The sequence below is a fragment of the Nicotiana tabacum genome, chromosome 4 (assembly GCF_000715075.1).
Source record: "Nicotiana tabacum cultivar K326 chromosome 4, ASM71507v2, whole genome shotgun sequence".
NCBI lineage: Eukaryota > Viridiplantae > Streptophyta > Magnoliopsida > Solanales > Solanaceae > Nicotiana > Nicotiana tabacum.
The window spans coordinates 4,187,007-4,207,158 of NC_134083.1; the positions used below are offsets into that span (position 1 = coordinate 4,187,007).

Here is a 20,152-nt window from a genome sequence, read left to right on the forward strand (position 1 = left end):
TTTTTTTGGCACAACTGTTTTAAAGAAATACATGACCTAAGACACGATTTGTTTATGATTTATTAGACTTTGAGCGAGGTAAAGGAAATGGATGACAGAAACACAAATTAATATGCTGATCCAAAATGCATAATGACTGGCCTCCACTTACAAGAATAGTTTAAACCGGAAAAATAAGCAGCAGAATATTTGAAATGGTAGTATAAAATTGAACGATACTCTATAGATAAGCAACATATCACCATCCCAAAGAAAAATGACTACAAATATAATCATAAAGAATTATGCCAAAAATAATCGCTCTCGCTGACTTAGAGTTTATTCATCTGAGAAGTGATCTTGTCAAATGCTCGCGTGCTGTTGCCAACGCTTGAGTTATCGTCTGAAAATTGCAACACACATTAACATACACGTTTTAAAATACTATATTAAAAGTACTCCAAGTAAACAGGTTTAACTTTTTTTTGGGGGGTGGGGGGGGTGGGGGGCTTGCGGCGTAGTTGTTGTAAAACTAACTATTATCTAACAAGAAAATGAATTTACTATGAACATTGCCAAAACAATTGCTTTTCTTTATAAGCTAAACAAGGCACGCCAGAGCATTTTGGGACAATCCAGGAGAGTTCTAACTACAAACCTTGACTAGAAAACATGGAGTGCAAAATGGTTCTAGCTAAGCTTAGAGTATGAGATGTCTTAAGCCTGTTATTTTACCTGTTCTATAACACATGAAATTCCAACGGACTTTTATATGAAGCCAAAGAAAGGTAAAACAATTCTACACATGAGAGAATTCTACCACAAAGTATGATTCGGCAATAGAAAGAATGTGTTGCTTACCTGTTCAGACAAGGGTGCTCCATCATCCATAGTATGACTGGAAACTTTTCCAGCAATAATATTACCATCAGTTTCAAGAACCATCCTGCAGCATACATTCGAAACACCAATACCTTTTAGTAAAACTGTCGCTTATAAAAGTTGGACGATAAGGCGAAAATGCAAAGTGGTTAATAGGATGAATATGGTATTGAACCTTAACAGTAATAGTAGTTAATTATCTATCTCATAAAAGCAAGCAGATATCTCTAGACCAATAGAAGTATCCTCTAACAAGGGAGCTAGATTGCAATGAGGTATCAGCATTTGAAGAAAAATTCTTTCGGTGCACCTATGAAATGAATGTTCAATTTACCCGAAATATTAAAACCTGCTCTTCCATCATGACAAATAAGAAGATGAGAATTAAAAAAAGGGCAAACTAATTCTTGGGTTATGGCACATTGGAGCAAATTTTCCTGGTCACAACAACATAAATTGAATCTACTCTGATGTACAGCAAACTAGTTGTTATACTTCTACATCCTCCAACTAGCAGCAATGGGTTCAGCTTTCACATGAAATATTCTGTCTGTTCGATCTCCATAACACCCAAAAGCTGATGAAAAGAGCATGGCAATTAAGTCTAAAAAGCATGGTGCTCTACCTTTTCCAGTTCTCTACTTGTTTTAAGCTTTTTCTTTAGATAGAAGGAGGAAGGCAGGAAATGCAAAACTACTGAGGGCAACCATATCCATGGCCAAGTTAAAAAAGCAGCATGTTGCAATACTGTCAATTCACTCCATATTGGCGCTTTTAAATATGTGATAAGGCATTATTTAGTTTTTGTAAGAGGATTGCAATGTTGTTTTTCCATGGCCTCACAGTCAATAAAATGCCTCCATAATGCAAGCCACTGGTCAATAGTACAAGAGTATGGATAGACAATGCTAAACTATGAACTTATTATCTTTCTTTTTTTTGTTTGATAACCCAGAAATCCTTCGTGCAGTGGCGGTTCATAACTATGAATTTGTTATCTATCTATACACAAATGAAGACCAAATGCCCTAGAGTAACTACCAGTCTCTCCTGTAAGAAGTCTGTATATATGTGCTCAGAGGGTTCTCTTCTAACATGCAAAGCCCAAGGCTAAATTCTTATTTGCATTTAATTTTTCACTACACTCACCTCCCAAATCATTGCGCCAATTATCTCTTGTTTTTATATTCTTTTGGCTTGAACAAGTAATTAATTTATAATTCCACTTTGAATTAGAGCATATCTGAATTGAAAGATTAGTTCAATTACACATGCATCTAATATGCCACAAGTTCTAGCATCTATTAAAATGTAAGGGGTCGTTTGGCAGGAGGTATAAGAATAGTGTTGAATAGGATGTATTAGCAATGCTGGTATTAATTATGCTGAGATTATATCTTATCCACTGTTTGGTTGGGTGCATTAAAACATTGCATATTTTCTAAAAAAGTTACTGTTTACAAAAATACCCTCCAAATTCTTTAACTTTATACACTTTGAGGGATTTGAAGGGCAATTATATCTTTAACCATGCTAATGCAAGTATTAAAAACTCTTGCATTGCTAATAACATGGTTTGCTATGTATTAGTTATACATAGGATGATACCAAATATGATGTATTAGTTATACATAAGTTGAAAAAAAGTAACAAACAAAGGATTAGTAATATGCAAAGCTAATGCTTGCATTGTTTTTTCTAATACCTCCTACCAAACGACCCCTAAGTATTCTTTGATCTTGGAAAGAATAGCATGACAATTTCCTTAGTAGCAACAGAACACTAAACAAAGAAGGCGAAGGAAGGATGAACAAATAAAAAATGGAAAGTGAAAACCAAAGACAGTAACATGCGAGAATACAACTAATAGAGAGCCAACGACTTACCCTCCATCCACAATCTCGTCAAGGCATAAAAGAATGAGATCTAAGTTCTCAAGTGCCTCCCTCTGTTCAACGTTATTCCTGAAATCATTGCACGGTGAATTAGGCAGCAAATTTGCACAGATCAAAAGACCACAATCCTAAAGTCCAGGAAACTTTCAGTGCCTTCACTATCAATACCTTAGGAGAAGAGTAACTGCATCAAAGAAACCCTGAAGAACAGTGGCTAGAACTAGTTCATTTTCATCATCACCTCCAGTCACAAAGAAGTGGAGGTCTTGCACAAACTTATAAACAATAATGTTGTTTTCTAACATTGTTATTTCAGCTGCAGATCAAAACTTGAAAGATAAGATCAAACAAATTAAATTTAGAGGGTCCTAACTACAAGGGATTCATATTTGACCCAATATCCAGAGTATTTTAACCTAGAATATCAAACAAAAGTAAAAATCAAACCTTTTAGTCAAGCAAAACAGGCCACTAAGCAATCCACTAAATGTTTTTAAAAAAAAGCAGCCCGGTGCACAAATAATGTTGCTAATCTTAGAATTTAGATCCCATAAATTTCAAATACTAGCTCCACTTTTGGAGGTAGCTGTCCTAGCATACCGAACCCATAAAGTTCAAATCTTGGATCCGCCTCCTTCCTATATAGGACAGCAAAATGCAAGCGTATTTTGCGGAGGCATGCTAACTATTTCAGATAAGAACATCAAAGATCATGCAAGCAAAAACAGGTCAATAAGCAAATACCTTCAGTGCGAGCATTAGTCTTTTGAGTCTTGGTAAAAATGGACTTTTCAAAGGCAATCTTGGCGCTGTTTGTAGGCCAATCATCGGAGTAATATTTAACAGCTACACGCTTTCCTTCCGAATCCAAAAGAAGTATGTTCTTTACCACAGGACAAGAATCCTATACAATCGAATAATCATCATCACTCACAGCAGGCAAGTTCCTAGCTCATTAACTCAACAGGTACTAAATAACACATGACAGAAATAGTCCCAAGTCCATGCCTATATGTATGTGCGAGATCTAATTTATGAAAATCAAATGGCTATGACTAATTAAACCCAAGATTAATTACAATCGCAACCATTGATACGTAAAATAGAAATTTAGAGATTAATTACAATCGCAACCCAAGATTAGATCATTATACAATTGAGCACTGAAAGCTCAGATCCTGCGAAAACTGTAATTTTTTTGTTGAAAAAATCCTGTTTTTGGAGAATTAAAATCGTGCGCCAAATAAAGGTGCGAGAGATAAAGAGAAAGAAGAACGTACATAGTTTAGAGCCATTGATGAAAGAACGATTCACTACGGAAAATTTTTTCTTCGATTTGCAGTGATAGAGTAGCTGTTCGCTTCAGATTTGGAAACTTATGGGGGTTAGAATAAGTATTTTTTTGGTGAGGATATAATTGGGCCGTTTAGACGGAAACAAATTGGGCCCTTAATGAAGGACGACGATCCTTTTGAGACTAAGATAAAGCCCAGCCCAATAGTCTATAGGGAATCAACCTTTTTTTGTGTGTGCATAATTTACAATAATTTCCGAGAAAGAGGAGAGATCGTAGAAGAAATATAAGTTAAAAAAGGGAGAGGGAAAAGAAAAGATACGTAGGTTATAGTAGGTTTTTTAAAATTTGGCTATAATGCCAATATTTTTGGGGAGAAATTCAAAAATAGTCAGATTTACAAGTGGTCATTCAAAAATAGCCACAGTTTCAAAAGTAATCGAATTTTAGCCACTTTTCATGTAAAGATAAATTTGAACGAAAACACTTTTAAGAATCCGGAAAATACTCCAGCATAATATATTGGAATTCCAGCATAATATTATTGAAACTCTAATATACTATACTGGAGTTCCAGCATAAGTATACTGGACTTCCAGCATAATATACTGGAGTTCTAGTATAATATACCGGTCCAGCATAATATGATGGAAGTTCATACACAGGTGCACCGATCTCCAGTATATTATGCTGGAACTTTCCGTATTGCAGCAAAATGGTGGCTATTTTTCAATGACTTTGCAAACACTGGCTATTTTGAATGACCAGTCCGAAAATTGGCTAGCCCGTGCTATTTTTACATATTTTTGGGCTGCCTTTGCCAACATAATTTAAGGCCCATAATTTTTCAATTCCTCTTGTATGTTCGGTGTCAATTTCCCGTCTGATATGATGTATGCTTTTATTTCATTTTTGTTTTTCAATTAAAGATAATTACTAGTAGTAACAAGTAAAGGACCACTAATTCATTTTTTCTTTTTTATTTCACTATTTTCGTCTCTTGTCTCTCATTTTGCTAGTTGATGAATCATGTCGATTAGACTATCCCGTTATGTTTGACCTGGTTGCCACTTAACGAGTCAACTCATATAAAAAAAAAATTATGTTTTACCTTATTTTTGCTATTTTGAATTCTAATTATATTAATTTATCCGTGTAAAAGATGTATAGTATATAGTTAGTAATATGCACGAAAGATTTAACTGGACAACAACAATAGTGATCAAGAAGTTATTGGAATTATAACTGATTCGAGTTACAACTTATTGGCCGCTGAACTCTTTTCAGCTCAGGACCAAATAAAACAAGATGCTAAGTATATGTATTGGTTAGCCGATATTCCAGTATTAGATCCAAAATTAATTGAGCGAACTTTAGTAAATAAAACGGTTTAAATCACTTTATAATAATTAATAAGCATATCGCGTGTGTAATAAAAGTTTATAGAGGTTGTAATAATTAATAAGCAAATGGATTTGAAAATTAAAGTTGTGTTTGAACATAAATACATTTTGGATTTTTTTCTGGATGTTCATAAGTGATTTGAAATGAAAATATTGAAAATGTTATAAAATAAAAGCAACTTAGTAAAACATGAACAAGACATGTTGTTATGAAATAAAAGCAATTTAGTAAAACATGAATAAGAAATAGAGATAGAGAGAAGGAAGGGATTTTCTTCTTCAATTGTGTGTATTTTCCTATCTATTACAAGGCCTTTATATAGGCATGAAAAGTAAAGAAAAATATGTCATTGAATATGTCATTAAGCATAGAAATATGTCATTGAATATGTCATTAAGCATTTGAGAAGATCATGGAGGAAGAGTAGACATCCACCATAATTTGATTTTTCTTATAACACTCCCCCTTGGATGTCCATAGATAATGTACCTCGTTAAAACCTTATTAGAAAAAAAAACCTATGGGAAAAAAAATCCTAGTGAGAGAAAAAGAGTACACATATTTAGAAATACGCCTTTTGGTTGCCTCGTTAAAAACCTTACAAGGAAAACCCAGTGGGACAAAACCTTGTAAGGAAAAAAGAGTACAACGCGTATTAACTCCCCCTGATGAGAGCATCAATTCACATCCTTGAGCCTTCGCATCCCAATCTTGTACACTAGTTTCTTGAAGGTTGACGTCGGTAGAGATTTGGTGAACAAATCAGCCATATTATCACTTGAACGGATCTGTTGCACATTGATATCACCATTCTTTTGAAGATCATGTGTAAAAAATAACTTTGGTGAAATGTGCTTTGTCCTATCCCATTTTATGAATCCTCCCTTCAACTGGGATATGCATGCTGCATTGTCTTCATACAAAATTGTGGGTGGTTTGTCACACTTCAAACCATATTTGTCTCGAATAAGGTGTATTATAGACCTCAACCATACACATTCTCGAGTTGCTTCATGAATAGCAATTATCTCATCATGATTAGATGAAGCAGTCACGATTGATTGCTTAGTCGATCTCCAAGATATGGCAGTGCCTCCATATGTAAACACATAGCCTGTTTGAGATCGAACCTTTTGTGGGTCATATAAATACCCAGCATCGGCATAACCAACAAGATCGGGACTGCAATCATTTTCATAAAATAATCCCATACCGATAGTCCCTTTTAGATACCGCAATATATGTTTGATTCCATTCCAATGTCTCCTTGTAGGAGCAGAGCTATATCTTGTTAAGACATTAACTGAAAAAGTTATGTCAGACCTTGTAATGTTAGAAAGATACATTAGTGCACCAATTGCACTAAGATATGGTACGTCGGGACCAAGAAGCTCTTCATTCTTTTCATAAGGTCGGAATGGATGTGCTTTATCCATATAAAATCGCTTTAAAATTATTTTAGTGTATGTTGATTGATGGACAAAAATTTCATCTTTCATATACTCAATTTGTAGACCAAGACAAAATTTTGTCTTTTCAAGATTTCATTACAAATTCTTTCTTTAGATAGTCTGCTACTTTAGGAAGCTCTACTGCTTTAGGAAGCTCCCTAGGAGTTCCAATGATGTTTAAATCATCAACATACATGGTGATTATAACAAATTTAGATCCAGATATTTTTATAAAGATACAAGGACAAATTGAATCATTCTTGTACCCTTCTTTCAACAGGTACTCACTCAGGCAATTATACCACATGTGCCCTAATTGTTTCAATCCAAACAATCCGTATAAATTTTTTTGAAGCTTTATTTAATAAATTACTTGGAAACCTTAATATGCTTCAGAATAATTTAAATCCTTCAATGATTTCCATTATACGCATATCACGTTTTTCTTGTATTGCCAGATTAAAACCTGAAATGGCGACATCCACCACAGGAGAACATGTCTCTATATAATCAATGCCAGGATATTTGCAAATCTTCTTGTGACACAAGTCGTCTTTATGTCTATCGACTTGATCTTCTTCTTTTTTTCACACAAGAACACATTTATACCTCAACTGGCTTTATACTTTCAGGTGTTGGGACTATCCGTCCAACTTCATATTTTTTATGTGAAATCAATTTTCATTGTGTATTTTTCATTTGGCCAATTATTTATCTATCCAAATTTCATGATAGATTTGAGCTCAAGATCCTCGTCAATATTAATAATATTGAGCGCTACATTATATTAACAATATCGTCGACGATCATTTAATATCGGTTCTACTATTATTCAATAAAGACATAACTTATTGAGATCTCTTTATCTTATTATTTTGAGGTACCTGAGCCTCTCCCATGAGGTCTTATGAAGTGTTATGTCGTAGTGCTCTTCTAGAGCACTTGCCTCCTTATTATGACCATCTTGAACATTTGCTCCTCTCCTTCTTCAAGGAGTTTTATCTTTGGAACCGATTAGTCTATTATGCTTTATGCATGCCATGGACTCTATTCATTATGGACTTTATTTTATTTGGAGCATTAGCAGTTGAATATGACATTTAGCTTTGGGTCAGCAAATACGCCCGGTAATATTTTGCAAATGAATTATCACTTGAACTTCAAGTTCACATTTTCTCGTACGAGGATCTCGATGTACTCATAATAATTTATTACATGCATTACTTTTTCAGCTGCCCATTTTCTCCCCCTATTGTTGGGATCACCAACACATATCCCTAGCCTTATTTGGGGATCCATCTTTGTGCACTGTGGTGGAACAATTAAATCATATAGCACATTCATATTTCTAGATGGAAATTATTTGGTTCCTGACCCTGAACCGATTGTGATAAGGAGAACTTATCATAACTTGGCTAGATGCTTATAAGTGCTGTTGTATATTAAATAATACATCAAATACCAAATTTTATTTTTAGCAATTTTGTTCTCATAACCAATGGTTTAGATATAATTGGAGGCATACAATTTCTACTAAACCAACTTGGATTTAAACCAATATTATCAAGATAAATCATCATAATTTATATTCTGGAACTGTGCTCTAATAATTTGAGCAATCAATCTTGCAAAAGCCAAACTACAAGTTGATAACAAATTCATATGTGACCATAAAATAGATGCATCTATGAAAATCATATAATAGTAAACGGTCCACATGGAAGGTGACTGGGCCCATATATTTATCACCTTTTATTCGTTCTAGAAATCAAGGGATTCAATCCCTAACCTTAACTGGTATATCATGAGAATAAGCAGCACAAGAGAATTCTTGAAGAATCTTATATTTATTCAATATATGCCAATGTAATTCTCAATTAATTTTTTCGCATCATAATTGAACCGAAATGGTCAACCGGTCATGCCAACTAATATTTATTTCAGTAAACCTCTAGTTTACTTGTGGCTTGTGATTGCATCATCATGCTTATACTTGTGTAGTACAAATAAAAGAAAAATCAGGTAACCTTTCCTATTTACCCGGTATGATTATAGTAATATAAAGATATTCAATCTTCTTTTCATTTATAGTCTCAATATGCCAACCACTTTGGCTAATATATTTGTAAATCAAAATATTTGTTTTGAGACTTACTATAATATTAATGTTATGAACAATTTCATTCATCCGGGTAGTAACAAATTAGTTCTTTCAGAGCTCTTAACTATTTTTGTACTACAAGATCTTTTGTCACACCATCCATATAATGAATGTCTCCTTCACAAAGAGAATCATATCATAATAATTGTAATGTTCAAAATCATCACAAGCAAAATAATTTTTTTTGCTTTAATTTTGCTTTTAATAACTTTCATAAGGCATGGCAAAATATATTTTGGCGTATCATATGCATGCGACCAATGATATATTTATGTAACTACACAATAATATTCATTATCTTTCTTTGTCTCAAACCTCCCTTAGAGGTGAGTTGTAGTATTTATCCAACTATGCACAAGTACATTATTATGCATAATCTTTATCATATATATATATTTTCACATTCACTTTCAGGAATGAGTATGCAATCTCAATGTTTATCACAAGTCACATTCTCTTCAAAGAATTTCTCCCTTTTTATAATTACCATAGTGATAACTATTATTATTTTGGCCTTTCGCACGCCCACATTCATTGGTCAACCACTTGTCTTTATTTAGACTTATCATGCACTGCTATCACATTCACTTCAAGAATGGAGCAAATCAAGTGGGACAAGCTTCATGCTTTTTCATGAAAATTACATTATTTTTTCTTTAGTTATTATTATTATCAATATGGTGCATTAGGACTCAAACCCAATGCCTTACCCATATAAAGGCATGCTAGGCCATAATGCGTTGGAACTTGAATCCAATGTCTTTTCATCAACATAGTGCGTTGGGACATGAGCCCATTGTATTACCCTCAAACTTTGGCATAATGGGCCAAAATTCACTAGGACTCGCACTCGAGCCTTTAAAATATTATTACTTCATAATTATAGGCATAAGTAAATTAACTTTCAAGAAGACATATATAACTATTTCAATCTTGAAACAGTTCCTCTGCAACAAAAATGCTAGTTAGGATATATGTCATTTTGTTTTCAAATGATACAATCACTTTTATATTTTAATAAATTAATTAGGGGAAAGGTGCAGATAACCTATAACCACTTATATTTCAAAGACTATAAGAACTTCACCAAAAAAATTCAATACGGAGGAATGAGCCTTATGTTTCCAGCAAAAATATTTAAGGCTTAATGCATAACTGTGACTATTATAAATTATAACTATAATGAGTTTATATTGATTGTATATTCGAATGCTAAATTTGCAAGGTACTGTAAAATCGCCTACATATTTGATAATTTTGCTTTCAATGAAATACATCATGTGATGGTAAAAATATTATTACTAAATTACCTTAATAATTATCTATCATAGTATGTAAAAAGGTCAGAACATATATATACGTTAGAATATTATCTTTGTCCTATAAGAGATGTAGCAAATAAAGACATACCTTTCCAGTTCTTTATTTCACTGGATACAATTGAAAAAAATATTTTACTAAACACTGCACATAAAGTTAATGCAAAGATATGAAAATATGAATGGGTTTAGATGGATGTAAAACTTATCTTTGTATTATCATCCAAGACATTTTTCATTGTACTTGATCTCATTGCCTGCTTATAACTTACATAGTCTTGACATAGAAGATTATGAAATGAGCAATTCGTGCTGATAACGTGTTATAAAATAAAAGCAACTTAGTAAAACATGAACAAGACATGTTGTTATGAAATAAAAGCAATTTAGTAAAACATGAATAAGAAATAGAGATAGAGAGAAGGAAGGGATTTTCTTCTTCAATTGTGTGTATTTTCCTATCTATTACAAGGCCTTTATATAAGCATGAAAAGTGAAGAAAAATATGTCATTGAATATGTCATTAAGCATAGAAATATGTTATTGAATATGTCATTAAGCATTTGAGAAGATCATGGAGGAAGAATAGACATCCACCATAATTTGATTTTTCTTATAACAGAAAAATAATTTTTTGGAGAGTTCCGAAATTCAATTTAAGTGAAATGTAAAATTTTCATGATAAAAAAAATGAAAATTTCCGAAGAAAAGTGAAATTATTTTTATGGCCAAACGGGTGCTAAAACTGAATAATAGCAATTAAATCAATCCTTAAACCAAGTGTGAGAACAGCAGTCTGGTGAAGATAAACTGTTGGGAGTAAATTTAAACCATTAATGAAAACTGCATTACTCTTTGTTTTCTACACAACTATTACTAACATCAACAAAATTTCTTAAAGCCACTATACACACTCACAAGTCGTAACTCATAACAACATAAAAATAATTCCAACTTGACATAGGACTAAATCCAAACTGATAGTAGCTTTCTTTTTTTGTACTAATTAGACGAATATTAGCCAGAATAAAAGATGGTCTAAGGAGTATAAAATTCAGGGCCACACTTGCATCTCCAGCCTTCTGGCTCATAATTAGTGTACTGAACTCCAACTCGACCTGTGTTGGTTGGCACTTGTATGGCTTCACAAGGCATACATCCATAGCATTTGTGTTCACAACTCGGCGGACTTGATCCTATCATTTTCTTCTCTTCTTTACTCATATCACTATATTCCTCTGTTTCTTTCACTTGTCCTTGTCCTTTATTGCTCATGTTTCCCTTTAAAAGAAAAGGCAGAAAAAACTTGTTAGTACATTTCAATGCATTAATCAAGAATATAAGAGAAAACTAGTCAAAGGATGTTAAAAGTTACCTCATTTGTACTCAGTTTGTTCTGCAAAGAATGGAGATTTGGTGCCAAAGGCCTGCTTCTAACACAGATTAAACAAAGTGCGAATATAATTAAGACAAAACTGAATAATTTACTCTTCATTTTCTATCCGCACACCAAATGTTTGTATAAATGAGGCAGTGAAGGTCCGAAAGAGAGAGACAGAGGGAGCAGACAAAAACAGAGGATTAGAATAATTGGAGTTTGATCATTTGGTTCACTTCAAAAGAAGTCCATATCATGATAGCTTTATAACAAGATGATAGTAAAAGATGAGAGACTCAAAATTCTCAAACTCCCATTTCCCAAAAAGCAATCCTTCCAAAGCTCCTTGGATTTTTCTAAGGCTTCTCTCTGAATTGTATTGGTAAAAACGAAATCTTTACTTCTCAAACAAGTGATTCTAGCAAAAAGCCTACAACTTTACAACTTTTTCTTTCAATTTTTATTCTTAAATTAATAGTGTAACAGTTGTACTAGTCTTATTTTGACAACTCAATTCACCTTATGATTAATCTATTTATTCCCCCTCATTTCTTTGTTCCTTTAAGTACACGTTGCTTCAAATCTTGAATAAAACTGGAAGTAACCTTTTTAGGTTCTGAGTTAAACCTGAATATACAGCAGCCTATAAAAATTGACAGGTTATTTAACAGGAAAAATTGTGGGTGCCTAGACTGCAGAGCCTCCTATTCCCCCTTTTGGTCATATTCTGAAACTGGACAAGAAAGAAAATCTTTCTTTAAATTCTTTTCTGTTTTTAATTCATGAAATTAGTACACCGTATCAATGTGTGATATATTCATAGCCAGTTTGGCAAGCTGAAAAAATACTTATTTTGAATTATTATTTTTTTCACATGTGTTTTTCTCAAAAATATTTTTGGTGAAAAACAATTTGTATTTGATTAATTAATTTGAAAAGTTATTCTGAGCAGCAATTAGTGTTTGACCAAATTTTTAAAAACTGTTTCTAAGTGTATTTTTCTCAAAAATATTTTTTGAGAGAAGTTACTTTTTTCTGTTTCTACTCAAAAACACTTTTTTTTTCTTTCATAAGCTTGGCCAAACACATAACCTTAAAAAAAAAAAAAAACTTTTTTCACTTTCAAAGAAGCTCGGCCAAACATGCTGTCAGTACAAACAAAAAAATTAAAATTTTGTGTTAGTGAACAAAACTTAAACAGAAATAAAATGTATGAATAGTTAACTAATTTCATGAATAGGCGAAGCACTATAACCAAAAAAGCTTCTTCTCGTTATTCAAACAGAAGAGCTTGATTTTCTATTGGACCAAAGAAATGAACCCCTCCATTGACTTTTTAGCATTAGCCTGGGCTAAATGTTAAACTATGTGAAGTAAGAGCAGCTGATAGCAGCATCAGCATTGAATAATGAGTTCTTCTTTTCAAGTGAAAAAAGTGCAATAAATAAGGAAAGAAGAATGAAGAGCCAATAATTAAACAAGCTTTTTATTTGTTCTTTTAACATTTGAGGTAAGAACTGCGAATTTAAACCTGGGAAGCAAGCACATATAAAAGGAAAGCTGATAGGTACAATTCAATGCACACTTTTAAATTTCTTTTGCCATAGTACTAGCTGATGAGTGGCAGTGAAATAGCATGTACAGACAAAATCAGGTAGTAGGATATACTCGTAGGTATTATTTTAGTACGTATTAGTAATTTGGTCAGTGTGGTATTGCAGGAAATGGTTATTAGTGAAAATGAGGTATTTTTGCGGGGGTTAAAAGTATGCAATGAGACAAAGTCACAAAGGTTAGTTAAACAACGTTGTGTATATTTCAGAGTGCTGGTTTCATTTTGGTACCTTTTTTTAAAATATATTTTTATTGACGTCAATCAGCGAATGATTTGATGATACACTGTGGTCTCTGTCATTCACTTCTCTGTTCAAGATTTTAGGTCTTCTTATACAGTTTGATAATATATTGGTCTTAAAATAAAATAATGCATTAAGGAGAAAAGAGGCTATACACCAAAAGACATTTCACTACTAATCCCCAGTTCATAATAAGTGATATTTTAGCATTTTTATTTAAGTTTCAAATAAGTGTCCTTTTACACAATCAAGAAGAAATTAATTTTATTTTTTTTAAATTTTTCCTTATTTACATATTTCAATGTGTTTGCCAAAAATTAAAAAGTCATTTATTATGGACAAGAGGGAGTAATATTTTGGTGCATCTAGTTCTTTTATCCAACTAGCTGGCCATCTCGTCCCATTCAAATTCTGTCTGAAATTTGTTGTTTTGATCTTTCTTTGTGCCTATTCTCACATAGGATCATTTGGTAGGAGATATAAGAATAGTGTTGAATAGGGTGTATTAGCAAGGCTGGTATTAGTAATGATGATATTAGTTATATTGAGATTATTTCTAACTTTGGACATTTTGAGGGATTTAAGGGGCAATTACGTTTTTAACCATGCTTATGCAAGTATTAAAAACCTTACCACTGCTAATACCATGGTTCGTTATGTATTAGTTATACATAAGATAATACCAAATAGGATGTATAACGTATTAGTTATACATAAGGTGAAAAAATATACCAAACAAGGGATTAGAAATGCACAAAGCTAATGCTTGCATTATTTTTTTTAATACCTCCTACCAAACGACCCCTTGTGCATTAAGCAACAAAACAGTGATGGTAAGAGGACATGTTGCGTCTAGTATAATTTTTTAAGAGCTTAAATTATATACATCGACAATATTAAAAAAATTATACCATCAAGTCACTCTTTTTTATTTTCAAGGTTATAAATCTCGTATTTTAAGGGGACTTACTTGTAAATACCTAGTCTAAAAAACTTATTATCTAATGTATTATTTAATTGTTTTTTAATTTTCGAGCCAAGAAGCTGGAGTAGCTCAGTTGGTTAGAGCGTGTGGCCGTTAACCATAAGGTCGAAGGTTCACCCCCTTTCTCTAGCGAAAATTTTGTTTGTTTTCCTCTTTTTCGGCTCTTCCTCTTGCAGTAGTTGTTGGGCTGGACTTTAGAAGATTCTGGGAAATAACCACAATTTCATAATGTTGAAATGGTCATGATAAGTGATAACTTGTACCAGTGGCAAGCAATGGATTTTTATTTTTGTGGCAAGCAATGGATGACGTAGTTTTATTACACTTTTAAATGACGACGATAATAATAACAACTTACTGTGACTTTTTGTCGCTCTTTTTAAATTACGTAACTTTTATATAAACTAGACCAACGATAAATGATTCCAAAATAGAGTCAAATGACGGAGTAGAAGTGGTAGTAGTAAAGTTAATGAAATTTAGGGGTATTATTACTTTTAGTCCGTACCACAAATTATTTATATTTGGTAGCCGAAAAAGTATATAAAAGTTGTATAATTTTTGTATAAAACATACATGATGTATATTATATATACAAATATATATATATATATATATATATATATTTTCCGACTATTATTTTAAGAACGGCTATACATTATCATTTTTCCTATAAGGAGAGCAAGCACATCACAGAAATTCACATTTGCGTGTTTCCTATTATATCCCACGAGATCATTTATGTCAAGTAGCACTATTTTTTCCTAATTGTCAGTTTCCTCACAATATTAATACATATATTTGATAAAAAAAAAAATCAACGAAATAGTATTGCGTAATACCGCTTCGTTATAAGTGCATCCGCCCCTGTACACCACTTGCCAGAAGAAGATCTTAAAGTTTTTTAGAAAACCTACATTGAAACAAAAAAGAAAAGTAAGTTCTTTATTCTATTATTCAAGCTTTTTAACCATTTGTTATTCGAAACTCACTTGACTCTACTAATCCAAATCTGCGATGCGTAGAGCCCACTTGAAAGAGGAAAAGAAACAAAATAGAAGTTTAGGGAATAAGAGAAAAGTTGGAAGAAATTAAAGTATAACATTCTTCCATTCATAGCAACCCAATGGAAGGATCAAACTTATTCAAAGGTCACGTACAATAAGCTGCAAAAATTGACCTTTTATTCTTCCAATTACAAGTCTCTCTCTCTAGCTCCTTTCTTGTCCAAGTAGTATATAGTATTGCATTGATAATGCTTTTTAGTTGCACTGTATGGTTCAATTAAGAAGAAATGCATATTGAACTAAGAGAAAGGAAAATGGAAGCACAAGAACCAAATCACAAGCCCATTTCAGAAGAAGCTCTACGTATCCTTGAGGAATTACGGTTATTTCTAATCTCTATCAATATATAGTAGTATTAGTTTTGTGATTCTCGTATCTGTATAAATTTTTTCATCATCTAATTTGAAGGTCATTTTATTAAAAACAATAAAAGAAAAAATAATACTCTATACTGCTATTAAAATAATAGTCGATATATATTTTATACACTTTTACAATTACGTATATAGTTTCGGCCGCATGCTAAAATTGATCTTTGTCAAAAATAATATAGGTGGAAGGCATTAGATTTTGCAGCTCTTAGACAAAGCTCTATGTCTTTTTTTGACATTGGAAAGACAGAGACAACGGTTTCACGCTGGGCACGGGCAAAGACCATGGCTTCAAAGGTATTCTTTCACTTAAGACTTCAATCATTGTTACAATAACTTACCCACACCTACCTTCTTTTATAATCATGGTATTATTAGGTTGGAAAAGGCTTGTTGAAGGATGAGAAAGCTCAAACATTATATATTAAGAACTGGTTAGAAGCTGTAAGTGAAATTAATGAGTTCTTATTCTGAAATTCATCTCTTATACTAATTTTCTTGACAACATTTCTTTTATGCAAATTAAATTCAGATTGACCCACGCCACCGCTATGGTCTCAACTTACATCGTTATTACGATGTATGGTACAATACCGAAAGCTCACAACCATTCTTCTACTGGTATAATATTGACACTATATATACAACCAAAAAATGTTCTCTTGATATTTCTACTAGCTGAATTATATTAACTGGCTGACTACTTATATATTTTTGCGTGCAATATTTCAAAAAATACAGGCTAGATATTGGTGAAGGAAAAGAAGTTAACGCCGAGAAATGTTCAAGGAGTGATCTACAGTCCCAATGCATCACGTATCTTGGACCAGTAAGCCTTTATTGTCAACTAGCTAGTATGATTATAAATCGGAGTCGTAGTCAGAATTTAAAGTTCATAAATTTTGAAATTAACATCAAACTCATAATTCATTTTAACTATTACATTCACAATTAACTATTTGTATATTATGAATTTCTTCGTAAAAATATAGAGTCTAAACAAAAGTTACTAGATTTATGAGAATCCTTAGCTAACATTCTAGCTCCGCCCTTGTGCTAAACATGATCTCATCGAGTACTTAATTACATTACCACATGAAAAACACATAGTGTATCTGTTACGGATACATTGGTCACAAAATTATGATAAATTTATGATGGAATTCATTAATGTTGACTAAATTTGTGACGAACAAAAGGATTCGTGACAATTGCATCGCAAATTGGTGAGAATGAGAGTCTATCAAAATTATGTCACAAATTTGTGACCGAGCTATATATGCATGTCATAAATTTGTGACGAACGAGGAGATTTTGTCACGAATTTATTAACAAGATATTTTCGTTTTATAAAAATAAAGTCTATATATCAGTGACCGTCACGAATTTGGGATGAAAATGGGAATTTTGTCACAAATTTTACTAAATTTATAAATTTTATTACTAATATCGTTGATTATAAAGTTCAATTTGTGCATTTAAATATGCAGAAAGAGAGGGAAGCATACGAAGTAACTCTGGAAATTGGAAAGCTAATTTATAAGAAAACAGGTTCTTCTGTCGACACTAATGTTGAGGGTACACAATGGATATTTGTGCTCAGCACCTCAAGGACGTTATACGTTGGACAAAAGCAAAAAGGCAATTTTCACCACTCAAGTTTTCTAGCTGGAGGTGCTTCTCTTGCATCTGGAAGATTGGTTGTCTCTAGTGGGGAGCTCGAGGTACGTTAGCGTAACGATTTAAATTTATCACTATCGATATTCGATATTGTGAAAATAGTCATTAATGCTTGCATTAGGGTAGTCTGTCTACATCACACTCCAAGTGTGCGACCATTCCCCCTACGTAAAAGCGAGATTTTTTTAAGCAACGGACTTTCTTTACTATCACTATCAACTGTAACAAGTCATGTACGCTCTTTCGCAGAATACCAATCTATGTTTGTTATCAAAAGTTTGTTGTAATAAGTTTTTAGTAGTTAACTTGGTGCATGATCAATCAGTTTAATTTCTGCTATATGCTTTAGAGCTTTTGATATCTTTCTTTCTTTAGATTATAACAACATAGGAAATAAATCCTATGTAAAGAAGAATGAAGTTCCAAAATGGTGTCAATAAAAAAAAGAGTAATCTTTATATAATTAGTCGGCCAGATTCATCATTTATTTTTTTAGACGGTAACGGTATACATAAATTATAAACTCATTATATATAATTATATACAGATTATACATGAATTATATATATATCGCTATTTTTAATTTAAGGAGTTGGTTGACTGTTTTTAGGTTAATTCTTAAAAAAAATATTGTGCTAGTTTTTGCAACATATACCAGTTTGTTGTTTATTAGTCCTTTCTGCTTCTTGACAGGCTATTTGGTCATACAGTGGTCATTATAGACCAACAGAAGAGCATTTTGAGGAATTAATAAGCTTTCTTAAGGAGCACCATGTTGACTTGAGCAATGTTAAGGTCAATAGTAATTGATATTCTGCTGAAACATTAATTTTGTTTTAAATTAGTTAATCTACAAAATATAAATTAATGTGAGGGATTAACTAACTGTAATCCTTTTTTTTCTTTATGTAGAAATACGCAATAGATGATGATATCCCTCCGGGGATCGCCACAACCGACAACGACAAGCTAAAAGTCTCAAGCTTTACAAATGAAACAAAAGATGATTGCACCAAAATTTCCACTAATGAAACCATTCCACGTGCTGCCTAGCCCAAGGATCAAATTAACTAAGTAGCTGCAAATAAAAAATATTTTTGACTAATCTAATTTAAAAAAGAAAAAGAAAAAGAAAAAGCATAAAATAAAAATTTTAATATAGGTCGCCAGTTGCAAAAGCGACCTACATTTTGGAAGTTCTGCAATGTTTTTTATTAGGTCGCCATTAATGTATCTCACCTTCTAGCTCCGCCCCTAATTACAGAGTTGCTGCAAAGAAAAATGCAAGCAACTTCGTGTAAACACAAGTAAATACGATAGTAACTTTGAATGTCTAAGAAAATAAATATTTTTGTTCCCCTTTTTAACACAGTTGGAGTATTTTTGTTGTTTTATCCCAAACATGTTTTGTTTTAAAAATAAAACAGAATAATCAAAACATAAAATAGTTCTCTCACAATAATCCAGACCTAAAATAAAGGCAAAAGAAGTAAAAAATAATAATTTAGTCCAAACGCCACCTTTACCTCTGTTTGCATATGTCTATGGAAATTTGAATCTAAGATGCAAATTCAAATCGAGTTCACTTCAAACTTTATTTCGGGACATGAATACTTGAAATGCCATTTTGAAATCTTGGAAATTTGAAATTCTCTAATAAATGATCAGATGTCACGCTAAAATAGAGCAAGATATAAAGAGGAAGGGACACCAGCTGATTCAAAAGACAAGTCTTTTTTTGAAGTTATTGCCCGGTGGAGATGTCGTTTGGACATTTGTCATTAACTTTCATTACTTTGAACTCTCAATATTTCACACAGCATTTTCTTACCTTCTTAAAAAATATTTTCATGCGCTATTTGGTTAATTCGAATTCTGATTGAAAAGTCGAACTTAATTAAATATTACCTATCAAAGTTGATTCTATTCTCAATACTCGAATTCAATACCTATAATTAAAGATAGAAGAATACTTATGGTGATAACATTTCCCTACCTTATCAATGCATCATACTTTCATTCAGTAAAAGGACAATAAACCAATAATCTTTTTATTTGAAGACTATTTGATCTTAACATTTACATTTTATTGAATGACATAAGAAACATGCAAAACTTTCATCATCACGAATATTTTTTGATACCTTATAGTATATAACTTATTCAGAAATATACTTTAATTTCTTAAATCCGATGTCCAATCTTCGAATAAAATAACTAGGCACGCGAAGCCAATTTACCAAATCACCCACGCCGTAGTGGTGGGCATAATACCAACCGAACCGAAAAAATCGGCCGAACCGAAAATTTCGATTTATTCGATTTTTCGGTTTATTCGGTCGGTTTGCGGTTTATAATTTTAAAAAGTTCGGTATTCGGTTTGGTGGTCGGTTTTAATTAGGGGCGAACATACAGTCATATGTATGGGTT

At 32.4% G+C, this 20,152-nt stretch overlaps 2 protein-coding genes across 2 annotated transcripts; one reads left to right on the plus strand and one right to left on the minus strand.

Moving 5' to 3' along the window:
• Positions 1 to 112: 112 nt before the first annotated feature.
• Positions 113 to 5,744, minus strand: LOC107804557 (coatomer subunit zeta-1). Its single transcript, XM_016628469.2, has 6 exons — positions 4,037 to 5,744; positions 3,501 to 3,660; positions 2,925 to 3,072; positions 2,748 to 2,825; positions 841 to 925; positions 113 to 382 (listed from the first exon to the last, which is right to left on the minus strand). Exons 1-6 carry the CDS (start codon positions 4,049 to 4,051, stop codon positions 323 to 325), a joined length of 546 nt encoding a protein of 181 aa, XP_016483955.1. The 5' UTR covers positions 4,052 to 5,744; the 3' UTR covers positions 113 to 322.
• A 10,101-nt stretch (positions 5,745 to 15,845) lies between these two features.
• Positions 15,846 to 19,684, plus strand: LOC107804554 (IQ domain-containing protein IQM5). Its single transcript, XM_016628467.2, has 8 exons — positions 15,846 to 15,993; positions 16,225 to 16,339; positions 16,421 to 16,486; positions 16,575 to 16,663; positions 16,784 to 16,871; positions 17,533 to 17,766; positions 18,416 to 18,517; positions 18,635 to 19,684. Exons 1-8 carry the CDS (start codon positions 15,899 to 15,901, stop codon positions 18,773 to 18,775), a joined length of 930 nt encoding a protein of 309 aa, XP_016483953.1. The 5' UTR covers positions 15,846 to 15,898; the 3' UTR covers positions 18,776 to 19,684.
• The last annotated feature ends 468 nt before the right edge of the window (positions 19,685 to 20,152 follow it).